Source organism: Salmo salar, chromosome ssa01 (genome assembly GCF_905237065.1).
Source record: "Salmo salar chromosome ssa01, Ssal_v3.1, whole genome shotgun sequence".
NCBI classification, from domain to species: domain Eukaryota; kingdom Metazoa; phylum Chordata; class Actinopteri; order Salmoniformes; family Salmonidae; genus Salmo; species Salmo salar.
In genome coordinates, this window is record NC_059442.1 from 39177858 (window position 1) to 39198058 (window position 20201).

The 20201-nt window shown below is 43.5% G+C and overlaps 1 protein-coding gene across 3 annotated transcripts in view; it reads right to left on the reverse strand.

Annotated features, from left to right (window-relative positions):
- The window catches only part of mgaa (MAX dimerization protein MGA a), a 38563-nt gene that overhangs the window by 10399 nt on the left and 7963 nt on the right, over positions 1 to 20201 (reverse strand). For all 3 annotated transcript variants that reach the window (XM_014194859.2, XM_014194860.2, XM_014194858.2), the window contains exons 3-14: positions 18264 to 20154; positions 17161 to 17248; positions 16978 to 17082; positions 16643 to 16768; positions 16383 to 16496; positions 14078 to 14826; positions 13593 to 13869; positions 13213 to 13364; positions 12987 to 13101; positions 12258 to 12820; positions 9851 to 10157; positions 4162 to 4461 (exon numbers count right to left, since the gene is read on the reverse strand). In XM_014194859.2, the coding sequence (XP_014050334.2) occupies positions 4162 to 4461; positions 9851 to 10157; positions 12258 to 12820; positions 12987 to 13101; positions 13213 to 13364; positions 13593 to 13869; positions 14078 to 14826; positions 16383 to 16496; positions 16643 to 16768; positions 16978 to 17082; positions 17161 to 17248; positions 18264 to 20154 (4787 nt within the window). The remainder of the gene's footprint in view (positions 1 to 4161; positions 4462 to 9850; positions 10158 to 12257; positions 12821 to 12986; positions 13102 to 13212; positions 13365 to 13592; positions 13870 to 14077; positions 14827 to 16382; positions 16497 to 16642; positions 16769 to 16977; positions 17083 to 17160; positions 17249 to 18263; positions 20155 to 20201) is intronic.

Below are 20201 nucleotides of genomic sequence, written 5' to 3' on the forward strand. Positions count from 1 at the left end.
TAAGCGCCCAAATTGGAACGGAGTGGCTGTACATTAACATGCTATACATGATGTCAGAGCTCAGGGTCTCCTCTTCACAGCTCTGTGTGGGTTTTGACTGACAGCCAATTCTGAACTTTAGCACCGCGAGCGACAAGAAGATGCCCCCATGCCTCCCGCTAATTGGGCAACTTCAAAAAAAGAATTGTCTGAGTGTGGGAAATGCTGTACATTAAGAGGACTCCATTTTTGACAGATGAGACATTGAGGATTATAATAAATACCGCTTTGATGTTATACAACCAAGCCAAACAGTCTAAATGTGCCCTTCACATTTCCATTCATTAAACTAATGTAATATACAGTGTCATCGTTTATGACAGGGTATCCCAATTGGCAGCCCGCGTCCAAATCTGGCCAATCAGCAATAGCATTTGGCCCCCCACAGCCCCAACATTTTTTCATAAATAAATAAATAAATAAATAAAAATCTCGGTTCCGAGATGCAAAAACTCCCAAATGCGATGTCCCAAGAAGGAAGTTACCCTACCTAAATAATGCAAACGTTAAAATGTAACTTCATTCATGAAGAGAGAGAATGCAAGGAGACGGTCAACTAATAAAGCAGGCAGCGGACCATTTTGTGGTGCTGAAACGTTCACAATAGGTGAACAGCGCCTGGTGCTGAGAATATAGCCAACTAGTTATGCAAGTGTGGCACAGCAACAGATGGAGAAAACCTACACCAGTCAAGGAACTCATTTAAACAATAATCTTCATTTTAATTTGACTTTAAAAACAAGAAGAGGGCTTAATTGTAGTATATTTCTTCCGAGCCTAGGCCTATATAAAATTACTTAACTGGCTGAGGTAGGCTATGAGACTTAACATTTTTCACAATAAAAACAATATATGGCCTAATAGATGTGGGATTTTTTTATTTATTAGGCCTACTTACAATTGCAACTGTCCAAAAATGTAACATCCTACATAAAACAATCATTTAAAGAAAAAAAGGCGATGTTTGTCTCTGAATAGCCTGCTTATTTCAGCTTGAGACCTAAATATCCCTGGATAATCACTCACAATAACGTTAGTATTTACTAAATATAGTCATATAGGCCACTAAGTTACTTACTAATGGGAAAGTTGCATTTCCCCTTAGACACGATCTTGTGGATGTCGGGTGAGATGGATGTGATTTTGATGCGGAGGCAGTCCTCGATTGACTTATGTGAAAGCCGGTTCCTGTCGCGAGTCCATATTGCGTTCATAGAGGAAAATGAAAACTCGCAGATGTAAGTCGATCCGAACACTGTTAGCACATAAAACGTTTCTTTATTGTGCTGTATTCCTCTGAGCATGCCACCCAAAACGCACACAAGGATTCCGCACTCCTGAGCACATCCCTGATTTGGCCCGATGCCTGGAATTCAATCAACTAAGTTTGAATTGCGGACTCATCCAGTGAGGGTATCGTTTTCTTAGCAAGGGAGGAGAATTCTCCACCTGGGGCGGACTGTTAGAGGATCACCTACAAACACAATGATATCCTTGGGCATGCTGTAGTCTTCAAATCTGATGGAGAAGTTGATGAAATCTTCCATCACCTCTGACAACGCTGCAGCCTGCTCCTTCTGCCTGTCATTTCTTCAGTGTGCTGAGGTGCAGTAGCCTTCCAGATGACAAGTCCAAATCAAACAACTCAAGCTTCCTAGTAAAGGCCTCACGTTTTTCCACTATGTCTACGATTGTTTTCCCTCTTCCTTGTAAGTGCAGCTTTAACCCGTTTAAGTGACAGAACATGTCAGCCCAAAAAGCTGTGTGGGTAGCTTGCAGTTAACGCTTCAATGTTTCTGCGTCGGGCCTATGTCTGGAGAGGGAAGGCCACTTTGAAAGCTCCATGCTTAGATTCATAATGACATCTGAGATTGAATTCCTTGCAAACGTCGACATTTTCATTGCAAATGAGACACCGGCTTGGCATTGGGAAAAGTTTGTGAGATGAACGCATCGCTGTCCAATCTTCCCTGAAACATTTTCATTATCCACCTTTCTACTCTTATTGAGAGCGACATTTTCTCTTGCTATCAAGCTAATTGTTCTGAACGAATGTTGACGTTAAACTAAGTACAGTAGGCTAAGTAGACCTGTTCTTCCCCACCAATCAACGCACAGAGAAATAGACAAAATAATTAAAGACAGACATGGTGATTTTAAGAGTGTGATCAGATCAAAATGATTATGTTATTGTCACTGAATTTATTATGTACTAATCAGATGTGTTAAAAATGTTGTTGAATTTGTAGTGTAGGCCAATTAATTGTGCTATTATTATAATATACTAATTACAGTTGAAGTCGGAAGTTTACATACACTTAGGTTGGAGTCATAAAAGCTCGTTTTTCAACCACTCCACAAATTTCTTGTTAACAAACTATAGTTTTGGCAAGTCGGTTAGGACATCTACTTTGTGCATGACACAAGTCATTATTCCAACAATTGTTTACAGACAGACAATTTCACTTATAATTCACTGTATCACAATTCCAGTGGGTCACGCAGCCGTCATACCGCTCAGGAAGGAGACGCATTCTGTCTCCTAGAGATGAACGTACTTTGGAGCGAAAAGTGCAAATCAATCCCAGAACAACAGCAAAGGACCTTGTGAGGATGCTGGAGGAAACAGGTACAAAAGTATCTATATCCACAGTAAAACAAGTCCTATATCGGCATAACCTGAAAGGCCGCTCAGCAAGGAAGAAGCCACTGCTCCAAAACCGCCATAAAAAAGCCAGACTACGGTTTGCAACTGCACATGGGGACAAAGATCGTACGTTTTGGAGGAATGTCCTCTGGTCTGACGAAACAAAAATAAAACTGTTCGGCCATAATGACCATCGTTATGTTTGGAGGAAAAGGGGGGACTCTTGCAAGCCGAAGAACACCATCCCAACCGTGAAGCACGGGGGTGGGAGCATCATGTTGTGGGGGTGCTTTGCTGCAGGAGGGACAGGTGCACTTCACATAATAGATGGCATCATGAGAAAGGAAAATGATGGACATATTGAAGCAACATCTCAAGACGTCAGTCAGGAAGTTAAAGCTTGGTCGCAAAATGGGTCTTCCAAATGGACAATGACACCAAGCATACTTCCAAAGTTGTGGCAAAATGGCTTAAGGACAACAAAGTCAAGGTATTGGAGTGGCCATCACAAAGCCCTGATCTCAATCCTATAGAAAATATGTGGGCAGAACTGAAAAGGCGTGTGCGAGCAAAAGGCTAACAACTTGACTCAGTTACACCAGCTCTGTCAGGAGGAATAGGCCAAAATTCACCCAAGTTTGACCCAAGTTAAACAATTTAAAGACAATTCTACCAAATACTAACTGAGTGTATGTAAACTTCTGACCCACTGGGAATGTGATGAAAGAAATAAAAGCTGAAATAAATCACTATTATTATTCTGACATTTCACATTCTTAAAATAAAGTGGTGATCCTAACTGACCTAAGACAGGGAATTTTTACTAGGATTAAATGTGAGGAATTGTGAAAAACTGAGTTTAAATATATTTGGCTAAGGTGTATGTAAACTTCCACTGTATGTTAGGTACCGCTGACTATTAGCGCGTAAAAAAATGGGCCCGAGGCCAAACCTAGTTGACGAACCCTGGTTTATGATCACTATGTTTGACGTACAGCTACAAAATGACGTTATACCCTGGGTTGTTCTGAACAGAATGTGCCTATGTCTGTTATATTTTGAAGATTTGGCGCGGACCACGCATCGGAATGCACTCGAGTCCATTCTATGTGCACCAAAATTAAGATATGCTTCTCTGAATTGCCGTGTGAAAGCATAACACCGCAAGATCGTATTTTATCATTTAGCCAGTCATGTCGACAATAAAACAAGCTTTCAAATTATACCCACCTGACGCAGATAGCGATTTATAAATGCACCATTTTTGGATTGCATAAAGTAAACAGTAATTCTGTAAAGACGGGGCTGCAACCATGGTTATGCATATGCTTTCCATATTTCTTCTGCAAGAAACATTATTTTGCCCTATCCATATAAGCCAATTCCCACGAGGCTAAGGGGTTAACATACTCAGTCTTGCATGTGACAGAGCAGCAGTGCCTTGGCATTAATATCATCAACGGTCAGACACTCACCCTTGTTGCGCATGACGAGGTTGGGGTTGAGGGCCTGCAGCTGGCTGAGGGGAACCAGCTGGATTAGCTGTCCGTTGGGGTTCCGGTATAGGGTGGTCCCTGAGGCACTCCGCACCGGCTGCAGAACCATCCTCCGCCCTGCTGCGAGAGGGGTCAGGGGGATGAGAGGGGTTGGGGTCTGGGAGGTAGGAGGACACGCCATTCTGACAGAGTTACTGGTCCCTGGGTCAGGGAGCACCAGCACGGGGGGACTAGTAACCACGCCACTGCTTGGGGAGGTCTTTGGAAGAGACACATCACCTGAAAAACAAAGCATTCTGTTTCTCAACAACGATAGAAAACCGCATGGATAAAAAGACACCACAAACAACCACGCACCGCACAGAACAATCACCACATCAGAGCTATGCTAGCACTATGCGTATGTGTCACGACCACAAACAGACAATATGAAAGTGGCAGGCCATGCGATCAACGGTTAGCCTGTGGGAGGTTGGGGAGTCAAGATAGCAGCACAAATAGATTAGAGGGGCTTTCTAAAAATGGTGGCAGGACTGGGTGTACCAGTGGAGGAAATGGCACAAGAGCTGCCTGATGCTACCTCTACCAGAGAGGTAGAGGGCACGGCAAGCTGCTGAATACTGCTCAACGACTGTGGTGGATCACTAGTGAGGAGCAGCCTCTGCTGTGAGGAGCTGATTTGGTTGACCACAAGCCGTGTGAAGACCTTTCCCGCAGGGGGCAGGTTAGTCACCGTGGAGCAGAGATGGAGGTAGAGGGTCAGTATCCCACGCTTGTGTACGTGTGTGAATCTGTCATGAATCGGATATTGCTATGGACAAACACTATTAAATTGCTCTGAGGGAAAACAGCTTCCTTCATCAGACTAAAAAAACGAATTGTAATTGAACTATTAAAATGTTCTATACAGGATGGATGCCGATTGGCTGAAACAACATTCCAGACGTGTTTATCAGACAATATATAATGCAAAAAATACTTGTTTACTGTTCTCTGTTGGTAACTGGTTTATAAAAGCAAAAAGGCTCCTCTGGGGTTTATGGTATATGGTCAATAATCCACTGCTTTGTGTCGTGCCTAAGAACAGCCCTTAGTCGTGGTATATCTAAGCAATAAGGCCTGAGTAGGTCAGGTATATGGCCAATATACACCTCAAAATATGTGGACACCTGTTTGTAATTAGAGCAGTAAAAAATAAATGTTTTGTCATACCCGTGGTATACAGTCTGATATACCACGGCTTTCAGCCGTATACCACGGGTATGACAATTAGATTGGTAACCTGTTTATAATTGCAATAAGGCACCTTGGGGGTATGTGGTATAATGCCAATATACCACGGCCAAGGGCTGTGTCCAGGCACTCTGCATTGCGTCATTTTTATTTTATTTATTTTTATTTCACCTTTATTTAACCAGGTAGGCAAGTTGAGAACAAGTTCTCATTTACAATTGCGACCTGGCCAAGATAAAGCAAAGCAGTTCGACAACATACAACAACACAGAGTTACACATGGAGAAAAACAAAAGTACAGTCAATAATACAGTAGAAAAATAAGTCTATATACAATGTGAGCAAATGAGGTGAGAGAAGGGAGGTAAAGGCAAAAAAAGTCCATGGTGGCAAAGTAAATACAATATAGCAAGTAAAACACTGGAATGGTAGATTTGTAGTAGAGGAAAGTGCAAAGTAGAAATAAATAATGGGGTGCAAAGGAGCAAAATAAAATAAATAAATACAGTAGGGGAAGAGGTAGTTGTTTGGGCTAAATTATAGATGGGCTATGTACAGGTGCAGTGATCTGTGAGCTGCTCTGACAGCTGGTGCTTAAAGCTAGTGAGGGAGGTAAGTGTTTCCAGCTTCAGAGATTTTTGTAGTTCGTTCCAGTCATTGGCAGCAGAAAACTGGAAGGAGAGACGGCCGAAGGAGTAATTGGCTTTGGGGGTGACCAGAGAGATATACCTGCTGGAGCGCGTGCAACAGGTGGGTGCTGCTATGGTGACCAGTGAGTGGAGATAAGGGGGGACTTTACCTAGCAGGGTCTTGTAGATGACCTGAAGCCAGTGGGTTTGGCGACGATTATGAAGCGAAGGCCAGCCAACGAGAGCGTACAGGTCGCAGTGGTGGGTAGTATATGGGGCTTTGGTGACAAAACGGATGGCACTGTGATAGACTGCATCCAGTTTGTTGAGTAGGGTATTGGAGGCTATTTTGTAAATGACATCGCCGAAGTCGAGGATCGGTAGGATGGTCAGTTTTACGAGGGTATGTTTGGCAGCATGAGTGAAGGATGCTTTGTTGCGAAATAGGAAGCCAATTCTAGATTTAACTTTGGATTGGAGATGTTTGATGTGAGTCTGGAAGGAGAGCTTACAGTCTAACCAGACACCTAGGTATTTGTAGTTGTCCACATATTCTAAGTCAGAACCGTGATGCTGGACAGGCGGGCAGGTGCAGGCAGCGATCGGTTGAAGAGCATGCACTTATTTTTACTTGTATTTAGGAGCAGTTGGAGGCCACGGAAGGAGAGTTGTATGGCATTGAAGCTCGTCTGGAGGGTTGTTAACACAGGGTCCAAAAAAGGGCCAGAAGTATACAGAATGGTGTCGTCTGCGTAGAGGTGGATCAGAGACTCACCAGCAGCAAGAGCGACATCATTGATCTATACAGAGAAAAGAGTTGGCCCAAGAATTGAACCCTGTGGCACCCCCATAGAGACTGCCAGAGGTCCGGACAACAGGCCCTCCGATTTGACACACTGAACTCTATCAGAGAAGTAGTTGGTGAACCAGGCGATGCAATCATTTGAGAAACCAAGGCTATTGAGTCTGCCGATGAGAATGTGGTGATTGACAGAGTCGAAAGCTTTGGCCAGGTCAATGAATACGGCAGCACAGTATTGTTTCTTATCGATGGCGGTTACGATATCGTTTAGGACCTTGAGCGTGGCTGAGGTGCACCCATGACCAGCTCTGAAACCAGATTGCATAGCGGAGAAGGTGCGGTGGGATTCGAAATGGTCGGTAATCTGTTTGTTGACTTGGCTTTCGAAGACCTTAGAAAGGCAGGGTAGGATGGATATAGGTCTGTAGCAATTTGGGTCAAGAGTGTCCCCTCCTTTGAAGAGGGGGATGACAGCAGTTGCTTTCCAATCTATGGGAATCTCAGACGACACGAAAGAGAGGTTGAACAGGCTAGTAATAGGGGTTGCAATAATTTTGGCAGATAATTTTAGAAAGAAAGGGTCCAGATTGTCTAGCCCGGCTGATTTGTAGGGGTCCAGATTTTGCAGCTCTTTCAGAACATCAGCTGAATGGATTTGGGAGAAGGAGAAATGGGGAAGGCTTGGGTGAGTAGCTGTGGGGGGTGCAGTGCTGTTGACTGCAGTAGGGGTAGCCAGGTGGAAAGCATGGCCAGCCGTAGAAAAATGCTTATTGAAATTCTCAATTATAGTGGGTTTATCGGTGGTGACAGAGTTTCCTATCCTCAGTGCAGTGGGCAGTTGGGAGGAGGTGTTCTTATTCTCCATGGACTCTACAATGTCCCAGAACCTTTTTGAATTTGTGTTGCAGGAAGAAAATTTCTGCTTGAAAAAGCTAGCCTTGGCTTTTCTAACTGCCTGTGTATATTGGTTTCTAACGTCCCTGAAAAGTTGCATATCACGGGGGCTGTTCGATGCTAATGCGGAACGCCACAGGATGTTTTTATGTTGGTTAAGGGCAGTCAGGTCTGGGGAGAACCAAGGGCTATATCTGTTCCTGGTTCTAAATTTCTTGAATGGGGCATGCTTATTTAAGATGGTGAGGAAGACATTTCAAAAAAATAACCAGGCATCCTCTACTGACGGGATGAGGTCAATATCCTTACAGCATACCAGGGCCAGGTCGATTAGAAAGGCTTGCTCGCTGAAATGTTTCAGGGAGCGTTTGACAGTGATGAGTGGAGGTCGTTTGACCGCTGACCCATTACGGATGCAGGCAATGAGGCAGTGATCGCTGAGATCTTGGTTGAAAACAGCAGAGGTGTATTTAGAGGGCAAGTTTGTTAGGATGATATCTATGAGGGTGCCAGTCATGCATAAGAACAACCCTTAGCGGTGGTATATTGGCCATATACCACACCCCCTCGGGCCTTATTGCTTAATTATATCACACCTCTTTGGACCTTAACTTCTTATGGATGGTGGCAGTATTGAGTCGCTTGGATGACTGACGTGCCCAGAGTAATCTGCCTCCTGCTCACTCCCAGAAACTAAGATATGCATATTATTAGTAGATTTGGATAGAAAACACTCTGAAGTTTCTAAAACTGTTTGAATGATGTCTGTGAGTATAACAGAACTCATATGGCAGGCAAAAACCTGAGAAAAAAATCCAACCAGGAAGTGATTTGTAGTTCTATCTAATCCCTGTTCAAACTACAGTCTGTTGGGTCATTTTGCACTTCCCTAAGGCTTCCATTGGCTGTCAACAGCCTTTAGAAACGTGTTTCATGCGTCTCCTGTTACTGGGCAGAGAATAGGAGCTCAGTCTATCAGTGGACTGCCTGCGAGCAGTGAGTTGTTTACTGCACGTTCACCCTGGCGCGCCGCTCATTCTTTTTCTTCTGTAATGAATACGCTATTGTCCGGTTGGAATATTATCGACGTTTTATTTTAAAAAGACCCTAAGGATTGATTGTAAACATCGTTTGACATGTTTCTACGAACGGTAATGGAACTATTTCACTTTTTGTCTCTTATTTTACGCACACACGTTATGCCTTTGGATAGTGATCTGAACGCACGAACAAAACAGAGGTATTTGGACATAAATATGGAGTATTTCGAACAAAAAGCACATTTCTTGTGGAAGTAGGAGTCCTGGTAGTGCATTCCGACCAAGATCAGCAAAGGTAAGGGAATATTTATAATACTAATTTTGAGTTTAGTTGACTCCAGAACTTGGCGGGTATCTGTATAGCTTCCTTTGATGGTTGAGCTCTGTACTCAGAATATTGACAAAATGTGCTTTCGCCAAAAAGCTATTTTAAAATCTGACACAGCGGTAGCATTAAGGAGTAGTATATCTATAATTCTTTCACAAACTGTTGTAAATGTAATCAACGTTTATGATGAGTATTTTTGTAAATTGATGTGCTCATTCACCAGGGGTTTTGGTGGGAATACATTTTCTGAACATCACGCGCCAATGTAAAATGGGGTTTATGGATATAAATATGAACTTTATCGAACAAAACATACATGGATTTTGTAACATTGAGTCCTGGGATTGTCATCTGATGAAGATCATCAAAGGTTAGTAATTTATTTTAGCTGACTTTCTGGTTTTTGTGATGCCTCTGCTTGCTTGGAAAATGGCTGTGTGATTTTTCTTGTTTTGGTGCTGTCCTAACATAATCTAATGTTTTGCTTTTGCCGTAAAGCCTTTTTGAAATCGGACACTGTGGTTAGATTAAGGAGAATCATATCTTTAAAATGGTGTATAATACTTGTATGTCTGAGAAATTTTCATTATGAGATCTTTGTTGTTTTGAATTTGCCGCCGTGCACTTTCACTGGCTGTCGTCATATCGATCCCGCTAACGGGATTCAAGCCATAACAGGTTATTATTGCTTAAAATAGCACTATTATTCCAGGTACGCTTAACAACAAAAAGTAGTTCTCACCAATGGACTTGGGGCCTGCAGCAACTGAAGCGACAGAGGGAACACTGGTGGTGGTGGTGGTGGTAACCATGGTAAGACTGGTGGTAGGAGTGGCTGTCAACTGGGCCGGTTGTCCCGTGGAGGACCTTGCATCTTCAGGGGTTTCTGAGGGGGGGTGTTGTGATGAGACGGAGGACGCCATAGACGGCTCTGGACCGGTAGGCCTCCGTAACTTGCCCGTGAGGTAAGCAGCAAGTCGGTTGGCTGGGTGCATGGCTCCCATCATGCCCAGTTGTAGCTTGGCATGGGGATAGGACCTGCCATTCACCTACAGATACATAGGGGAAAGTGTGAGTAGCAATGGACCATGTGTATTCTCCTCAGAGCTAGATATTGTGTGCGTCCCAAATGGCAGCCTATTCCCTACAGTGCCGTCAGAAAGTATTCACACCCTTTGACGCGTTACAGCCTGAATTTAAAATTGATTAAATGTAGATTTTTTTCCACTGGCCTACACACAAATAACCCATTATGTCAAAGTGTGGGAGAAATATAAAACCCAACATGTAAAGTGTTGGTCCCATGTTCCATGAGCTGAAATAAAAGATCCCAGAAATGTTCCATACACATAAAATCTGCTCAAATTTTGTGCACAAATTTATTTTACATCCCTGTTCGTGAGCATTTCTCCTTTTCCAAAATAATCCATCCACCTGACAGGTGTGGCATATCAAGAAGCTGCTTAAACAGCATGATCATTACAGAGATGCACCTTGTGCTGGGGACAATAAAAGACCACTCTAAAATGTGCAGTTTTGTCACAACACAATGCCAAAGAAGTTTTGATGGGAGCATGCAATTGGTATGCTGACTGCATGAATATCCAACAGAGCTGGTGCCAGAGAATTGAATGTTAATTTCTCTACCATCACTTTAGAGAATTTGGCAATACGTCCAACCGGCCTCACAGCTGCAGACCACGTGTAACGACGTCAGCCCAGGACCTCCACATCCGGCTTCTTCACCTGCGGGATCGTCTGAGGACGGGGATGCGGAGGAGTATTTCTGTATGTAATAAAGCTATTTTGTGGGGAAAAACTCCTTCTGATTGGCTGGGCCTGGCCTCCCAGTGGGTGAACCTGGCTCCCAAGTGGGTGGGCCTATGCCCTCCCAGGCCAACCCATTTCCCCAGTCATGTGAAATCCATAGATTAGGGCCTAATTAATTTATTTCATGTTGCGTTTATATTTTTGTTCAGTATAATAAATAATGAAAAGCTGAAATAAAATGATCTGTAAGGTCCCTCCGTCAAGCAGTGGATTTCAAACACAGATTTAACCAAAAAGACAAGGAAGGTTTTCCAATGCTTCCCGAAAAAGGGCACCTATTGGTAGATGGGGGCCAATGGTGACTTTAAAACAGTTAGAGTTGAATGGCAGTGAATACTAACCTAATTGACAGAGTGAAAAGAAGGAAGCATATACAGTCCAAAAAAATAAATATTCCAAAACATGCATCCTGTTAGCAACAAGGCACTAAAGTAATACTGCGGCTGAACAATTAACTTTTTGTCCTGAATGCAAAGTGTTATAGGATTTGCCACCAAACATACAACAAGTGACTGAGTGCCACTCTCCATATTTTCAAGCATAGTGGTGTCTGCATCATGTTGTGGGTATGCCTGTAATCGTTAAGGACTTGGTGAGTTTTTCAGGATAAAAAAGAAACGAAATGGAGCTAAGCCCAGGCAAAATCCTAGAGGAAAACCTGGTTCTGTGTGCTTTCCACCAGACACTGGGAGATTAATTCACCTCTCAGCAAGACAATAACCTAAAACACATGGCCAGTTGCTTACCAAGAAGACAGTAAATGTTCCTGAGTGGCCGACTTACAGTTTTGCCTTAAATCTAATTGAAAATATATCGAAAGACCTGGAAATGGTTGTCTAGCAATCATCAACAACCCATTTGACAGAGCTTGAAGAAATTTGAAAATAATAAATGGGCAAATATTGAACAATCCAGGTGTAGAAAGCTATTCGCTGACAACGGTGCTTCTACAAATTGACTCAGGGGTGTGAATACTTACGTAAATGAGATATGTATTTTATTTTCAATAAATTTGCTACAATTTCTAAAAACATGTTTTCACTTTTTCATTACGGTGGATTGTGTGTAGACGGGAGGGAAAAATATATATTTAATCCATTTTGAATTCAGGCTATAACACAACAAAATGTTGAATAAGTCAAGGGGTAGGAATACTTTCTGAAGGCACTGTAGTGCACTAATTCTGACCAGCACCCTATGCACTAGATAGGGGAGTGCACTACAGGGAATAGGGTGCCGTTCCTCATCAATAAAGTAGGAAAATGAACTGATCATCAGACGTGTTTTGGGGGGGAACTCTAGGTATTTATAATGCTTACCGTGACCAGTTCCTTGTCTGAGATTTCTGTCTGCTTTAGGTTGGCAGTAAGGAGGCCAGCAGGAGAAATTCCTATTAAGAAAGGCAGGCCCTTCCATTTCAGACCCTTTTTCTTCCCCACAGCCTTGTTCTCTTGCTCTCTTTGCTTCTCCTCCACGCTTTGTCCTTCCTCCACCTCCTTATCTTCCCCTCTCAGCTCCTCCATCTCCCCCTCCTCTTCCTCCATCGTTTCGTCATCTTCCTCTCTCATCCATTCCACCTCACTGTTCGCCTCCTCCACTCCGTCCGGTCGCGAGACCTGAGAGATATGTACCTTGTAGTGGACAGAGCAGCTCTCGCCGTCGTTCCTCAGGGTCTGAGATATGGGTTTGATGAGGTAACCTTTGACCCAGAAGGGGTTGGTGAGGTGGTCCTGGGCCATGTGCTCACAAACAATCCTCAGCACAAAGTTCCTGTCCGCCAGGCTCCTCCACTTACACTCAGACATGATCTCCAGACGCTTGGAGGGCTCCGTGTACTGGGGACCGTGGGAGGACGACTTCTCTGACTTCCTGGAAGGGCTCACTACATCAATAGACAAAGTCAACAGCCATTAGAAATGCATTTCAGGGCAGGCTATGATTGTTGGATGCAACTAATTATTGATGTGGTTTATTGACTGATAGATATATGTCGCAGACAGATGTTTGGAATTAAGAAAATTACGACAAATTTGATCAATTGAACTTACCTGGTGCGGAGTCAATTGGTTTGCAGTAATTGTCAATGTCCTCAGGTCGGTTTGTGCTCTTGCTTTTAAACACACGCACTCTGGCACATGTCATGGTCACTTCCTCTGCTCTCACCTGCAAAAAAATACACCTTTAGAAAAGGCAGGGGGGGTAAAAATATACATAACACTTTTACAGTGGTATATCTAACACTTATGGATAGATAGACACCCTTCTACGACGCACCACTGCTGAAGACTCTTCCTGTAATGGAAGCCATGGAAGATAGACTGGTGTTGGGGCGAGGAGGGGCTCCGGGTCCATCTCTCCATCAGTGTGCTTCCACAACGTTCTCACACGCCGAGCTGGTTCTGATACGGTCTCCGCCTCTCTCAGAGCTGAAGTTAGAGAAGAATCCGGTAAATGAGCAGAAATTAATACAAAATATGTCATTTAACTGCAACATTAGGATGGACACACTTTGCGACATATGCATCAAAGTATTTCATCTAAGGTAGTATAGAAAAGTTGTTTTTGTATGGAAACTATTTTTCTTTTACTTTATTTATTTGAACCAGTCATAGAGCTTCATAACTCGGTCGTTTTTTAAACTAGACGACACTCACTATATGCCATCCTCATCCGCTTTCTCTTCTTGCTCTTCCTGGACGGGCCCTCTTCTGACGCACTGGAATCTGGCCCTTTTAAGTTTTTGAGCACAACCACTTTCTGCCTGAGGCAGCTGCAGCCAAATATACACTCAATCTTTCCACAGTGGGTAATACGACGGTCCTGTGCCAGGCTGGCACACACACAGCCCAGCCGGCAGAATGCATTGAGGCAGGGAGGAGCACTGCGCTTTACAATCTTAATGGGAGCTGTAGGATTCTCACAAACAAAGCCCTGAAGAGAAAAGAGGAAAGTAAATGCAGACAATTAGTGCTAGTATGGCTCATTTCTCAGGGATACCATTGTAGAGCTGGTTTAAACACTCACAAAAATAAGATCGAAGCTATTAATGTACTCCAAAATGTATATGCTCCATCATGTCAAACCCCAACAAATCAGTCAAAGAGCAGATGTAATGGTGTATGGGTGTAACTGATCTTACCGTTGAAGTGAAGAGCGAGGTGAGGGCGACCGTTGCCCTGTCCTCTGTGATACAGGTCCGATGCTTGCCCTCCCAGATAACCCCGTCCTCCAGATCCCTCTGTCTGAGAAAGGCCTTTGTCAACCCAGGAACAACGACCCTGGTCTCAGCAGCAGCAGACTCTGGATCTGAGTCGCCCTCCACAGGAGCCAGGTCAGGGGGAGGTGGCTCTTCTACCTCTGGCCTCGACACAACAGAGTCTTGGGCTGGTGGTGGAGTCTTGACCCTCGGCTTCCTCTTAGTCCTTTTCACAGTTTTAATTGTGTCGTCGTGGGTGATGGCCGGGGCAGCGTGATCCATCAATGGCGGTGGCGCAATTTGTAATGGTGTTGGTGCAGAAGTTGGTTTAGTTCTGCTCTGCTTTGAGCGTTGTTTTTGTTGCCTTTTTTCAGATTTTTCAGATTTTTTAGGTCCTTTGGATGCGAGGGGCAGTCTGTTTTTTTGGGATGGGGGGACAAAGGTGGTAGAAGGTGCCGGTGCCTGTTTCTTCAGCACACTGTCCAGGGTTCGGACGTAGCTGGTGCTCTTGGTGGGCAGCTGGTAGGTCACAGGGGTGACGACGGTGGTCTGGGTGAAACTGGCAGCCCGCTCGTCGATGAGTTTGCCTTCGCTAGCCAGATACTCATCCAACATGTCACTGCAGAAGGCCGACAGGTTCTTCGGGACCACATCTGAACTCGGGCCATCTTTAAAGCCTATTGGGCTACATACTATAGTAAAAACAAGAAGATGGGATATTGCAGACACTGGTTAATTTAAGGCCTTTCTCAAGACATCAGAGCCAGAGTACGTGAATGAAGCGAGAAACGGAGCGTGCCCAATTTGACTGGAGCGTGGAGCGAGATTCCCAAAGGCTGGAGCGTCAGCCTTCTCACCCACTCCAATTTCACTCGAGTGGCGCTCACTTCACAAGCTCGAGCATGCCCGCCCCAGCATGCATTTCTAGGCTACTTGTGTGCGGCTAAAAGCCCCTTGCTTTAGCTACCCTCATGGAGTTAAATATTTTCACAAAGAAACTGATAAAATGCCACCTGCTAAACTGTTAGGTTACAGACCGGATGCCATTGTTCTACACGCGGAATATGATAGTTGTTACACGCTGGCTACATCAAACATCCACATATAAAGAATTATTGTGGAATCTGAAAAGACACTTATCCCAAAAGTATGATGGTTCTTACTACGTGCACATGCTAAAAGAAAGGAACGAGGTGAGTAGATAACTAAGTGTGTCATTGTAGCAAAGTCATTATAAACTAAAATCAGATCTCTTAAACGTTTCGTTCATTTTCGTTTTATTATCTATAGAATAGGCCATAATTGATTTTGGCCCAACAGGTCTGGCATATTTCCACGTTCAAGGAGCTTTCCGTTTTGATTGGGTTATTTTGTCTAAAAACCTTTAAGCATACCTATAGAAAAATTCAAAATAAAACTCCGCATCTCTGCCCAGCCAGGCAAGAATGGCCAAAATGGTGTTTAGCATCCCCAGTGGCTCTGCCAGTGCTGAGAGGATATTCTCTGCTGCTGGCCGGCTCTCCAGGCACCATCACATGAGCCTGAACCCACAGACTGGCCAAACTCATGTTTCTAAAAATGAATTCAAAAGGCACTAATACGTCACTTTTCATTTAATTCTAAGTAAGTCACAGTCTATATGCGCAATTTATAGACTATAATGATTTAATACAACAAAATGTTGTTTAAATGCTGAGCAATTTATGTCCATACCAGCCTATTGTGTCACACTCGCAAATGCTTCACAATGTATTTCTTTGTAGGTTATAGTCTTGAAATTATTGTAATAACATAGCCTTAATAATTCATTTACATTCCTTCTTAGGGTCCCTGTCTGGCTCCCGACCGATTTAGAGTGTTTACATGCTGTTAATATGACATGTAGCCTATTTGAAAATAATGTTCAGCTTCTTACATTCACCTTTTCATGTTTATTCAAATACTTTTCATTCAAATCCATATAGTTTGGTTTCAATAGTTAAAAACCAATTGGTAGTTTCATGTTGTCACAAAAAATAGATGGGTCTTGGTTAAACTGTTTTTTTCGGAGAGTGTGGAGCGGTTTTTAGCAGAGCGGTAAGAAAGGACATGGAGCCGCTCAACTCCGCTCAGAGCTAAAACGTCAAGAATAAACAGTCTCAACTGTATCCCCTCTTCTTGTTTTGTCACCATTCAAGCACCAAGCAGTATTTCCGACAAAAGAGTAGCTAACCAAATCAGAAAATAAGGATTCTTATGTAAATACTACCGTCAGGCTTGGAGGATGCTGCGGAGTCTGAAGGGACAATCTTATCTCTCCAGCCTTTGATTTGGGTGAAGTCTGTTGTCTTGCCCGTCCTGGAAACAAAGGGAACTGAACCACCTGAAGAAAAAAAAAGGTAAAACAATTAACAATGTCTCCTTTTAATATGTATTAACTTCTCCTCATAAAACCCTACACGAGTTACTGAACAAATACTCTCAACCATTTGGCCAAAACAGAAACTCTAATAACAAACGACTACTAACTTGGAGATGACAATCCTGCAGTGCTTGGTCCTGGACATAGCGTGGGTGGCGGTAGAGGTAGATGGACACCTAAGTACTGCAGGTCGATGACCAGAGTGGGATCCAGTAAACTCATCTTCAGTCCAACTTCAAGGAAGACAGATGACAGATAAGCGATCTTCAAGCGTAGACTATGCATCACAAAAAAGCATTCTACCATCATGAGTAGGATTAAAGATGACGGGAACACTGTCATGAAAAGCAAAGTGGGACATCACCCATGCCAGTGTGCAAGTAAGTTGTCGAAAATAAATAGTAAATACTCTGTCATTCACTGCCATTTATTTAGGTGTTACCTTCTTGCAGCACAGGATGAATGACCTGCCGATGCTTCATAACCCTCAGATCGTCCAAAAGAACCTTCTCGAAAGCAGCTATTCTTTCCTCTGTGCTTTCAGATCCTGAAAGATACATCGTTTAATAGATGTCACACTACAGCAGCTTGGGAACATGATGGATCAAATTGTTGTTTTCTGTACCATTCTCTTTCGCCTCGGGGGTTTTCTCAGGTTGTGCGATTGTCGTCTCACGAAATGCAGGCTCTCCTAGGTGGACTTCAAGTGCTTCCTGTAATTTATAACAATTAACTTTTTTTATGTAATTTTATTTCACCTTTATTTAACCAGGTAGGCCAGTTGAGATCAAGTTCTCATTTACAACCACGACCTGGACAAGATAAAGAAAAGCAGTGTGACAAAAACAACACAGAGTTACACATGGGATAGACAAACGTAGTCAATAACACAATAGAAAAATCTATATACAGTGTGTGCAAATACATAAACATGTGACACTACTTGAAACCAATGGATATAGTGAATGCTTTGTTCCTTGTTATGAGCATGTATAAGCCCTTATGTCTTATTGTACAGCTTATAATATGCTGTATTAAATTGTATGCTGTATTATATTGTACTGTATCGCTTTTGTTTTTTATAAAGTGTGGACTGTTGATCAAGCGTGGACTGCTGAAAACAAATAAAACGTACCTTTATTCACTTTATAACAAATATAATCAAAGCAAGGATTTCCTTGTTAAAGACCTACTTGCCTCTTAAACAAGAACCGAGGAAACACAGGTGGCACCTCATGAAATAACGGTAACACTTTACTTGAAGGGGGTATACATAAGGCATTCATAACACCTTTCACATAACAGGTTTGGAGTAGTAAAGGGTCAACAGTTAGTGACAGTGTGCATTGAGCGTTGTGCATCTTCTCTTGTGATCTCTCAATTTGGCAGGATGCCACTGAGTAAACAGCCCTTGGAATTATCTAATTTAATTATATCCGGGAGAAGGTGGATCTGGTGTAAAGAGTGTACCTGGCCTGGATCAAGTTCTGGTCAAAGCACCAATTGTAATTGTCATGTTAAGACTTACATATTGTTCTCTGCCAAGATAAACCAAAAACATGTGTTCTTAGGGTAACACTTGCGTATAATTGTGGTAAGAAGGTTGTTATGAATGACCTGTAACACTCAAAGGGGTTGTAGACAGTTTCATAAAGGTGTTGTGAATGCAAGTAAAGTGTAACCAAAAATGCTGACAGATGGAAGTACATTTAACAATCTATGCGTTACCTTGGAGGTGAAAGAGACAAACAGCTGCTCCTCTACTTCCTCCAGGTTGGGCTGCATGGTGACATCTGTGGGTCCACCAATCACTGGGAGTGGATCACCCTTGGCAGATTTCACTCCTGTCCTAGATCTCTTCTTAGATCTCTGGGGTTTAATGCTCTGGGTTGGCTGACTAGAACCAACCGGTAGAGTAGAACCAACTGGTACACTAGGGGTAATTAAAGTTGGGACATGAGGACATGGGACAGGAGCCGCCTCACTGCTTGGAAAGTCTTCAGTCATCTCAAGTTCATCAGAGATTGAGAAAAAGTGAGTGAGGTCAGCAAGTGAAGGGGTTGGTGACAATGGGTCGGGACCTAACGATGAAAAAGGAGATAACTGGAATGGGAGTGGAGACGGTGTAGAAGGGCGTGTTAATGGTTCATAATTAACTTGAAATGATGAGGCGGGGTCCAGGGGAGGTGAGGATAAGCCAGGGTCCAGAGCAAGTGAGCCAGGGTGAGAGTTAGATGAAAATGAGGCTGCCTCAAAGGGTAATGGGTTAAGGTGAGCGGAAGGCAACAATGGGATAAAGGGTGTTGTTAAAAAAGGATCAGGGGCAGGTAGTGCTAACAGTGATGCATGTGATGAAAGTTCAGAGGAGAGTACAAAAAGGTTTGGGGCCGGAAATTGTTCAAGGGCTGGGAATGACGAGGCAGGTACAGGTAAGGATGGGGCTGGGACCAGTTTCAATTGAACAGGGGAAGGTAAAGGGGGTTCAAGATCTGGTAATGATGCAGGTGATGATGGCTCAAAGCCACCTAGTGAAGGGCCAGGAGATAGTAACGATGGGGTACAGTCAGGTTTCAAAGTGGCAACACTAGCTGTTGATGACAGCGCAGGGGCATTTGAGGGATGGTCAGAGGTAAGTGATGATAGATCAGCCGCTAGGTTCAATGTGACAGGTACAGGGGATGGCAGTTCTTGGGCTGGGGATGACAAGGCAGGGGCTGGTATTAATGAGTCGGGGGTTGGTAACAATGGGTCAGGGAATGGCGACATGAGGGGTGGAGTGGGGGATGATAGTGTAATGGATAAGGTAGGTTCAGCAACAAGTAACGACTGATCAGTAGTAAGTAATACTGGGTCAGGTTCTGGTAACAATGAGTCTGTGGCAGGAACCAAAAAATCTGTGCTCGGGACTGAAATATTGGTGGGTACACGAGCATAGTCTGTGGTTTGCCCAGTGGGGTCAGTAGCTTGAACTACAGAATCACTGGCTGGAAGAACAGCATATCCAGTGGGGACCATTGCTGGACCAGTAGGGTCGGTGGCTGGGCCAGTAGGGTCAGTAGTTAGAACAGCAGAAGATGGGGATGAAGTAGAAGGCAAAGGAGATTTTGGTTTGGTCCTAAAAGGTCTGGATTTCGACTTCAACTGTTGAAGGTAGAGTGCAAGCAGGGGCAAAGGCACAGGTTCAGGTCGTTTGTGTGGTTTAGCCTTCCCCTGCTGCTGTTCATCAGAACCTGTCCTTTTTGCTTCAGAGCTCATTGAGGAGCTTTGAGAAGCCTTTTGACTGCTTTCAACTTCATCTGCTGAATGGTCATTGATAGACACAGGGGTCTTCACAGGTTCCTGGGACTGAGATGAACTGAGGTGGTCCTTTTCACTGTCAATCGTATTCCCATTATCCTGGGTTCCCACATTTTTTATAGTTTTCGACAACACGTCAGGAATCTGGGAAAAATTGTAATTAACAGCTACTTCCACAACTTTTCCTTTGGCAACCATGCACTTAGTGTCTGTTTGCTCAACATTGCAAGCTGTGTTGGTTATCTCCACATTGCACCTTCTTATTTTCAGATGACACTCCCGAATCAGCTCAGTGAAGTTACTTTGGGGAGGACCTATTGTACTGTTCAAAAGATAAATGCAAAAGATTAGAAGTGCATTTTAAAGTAA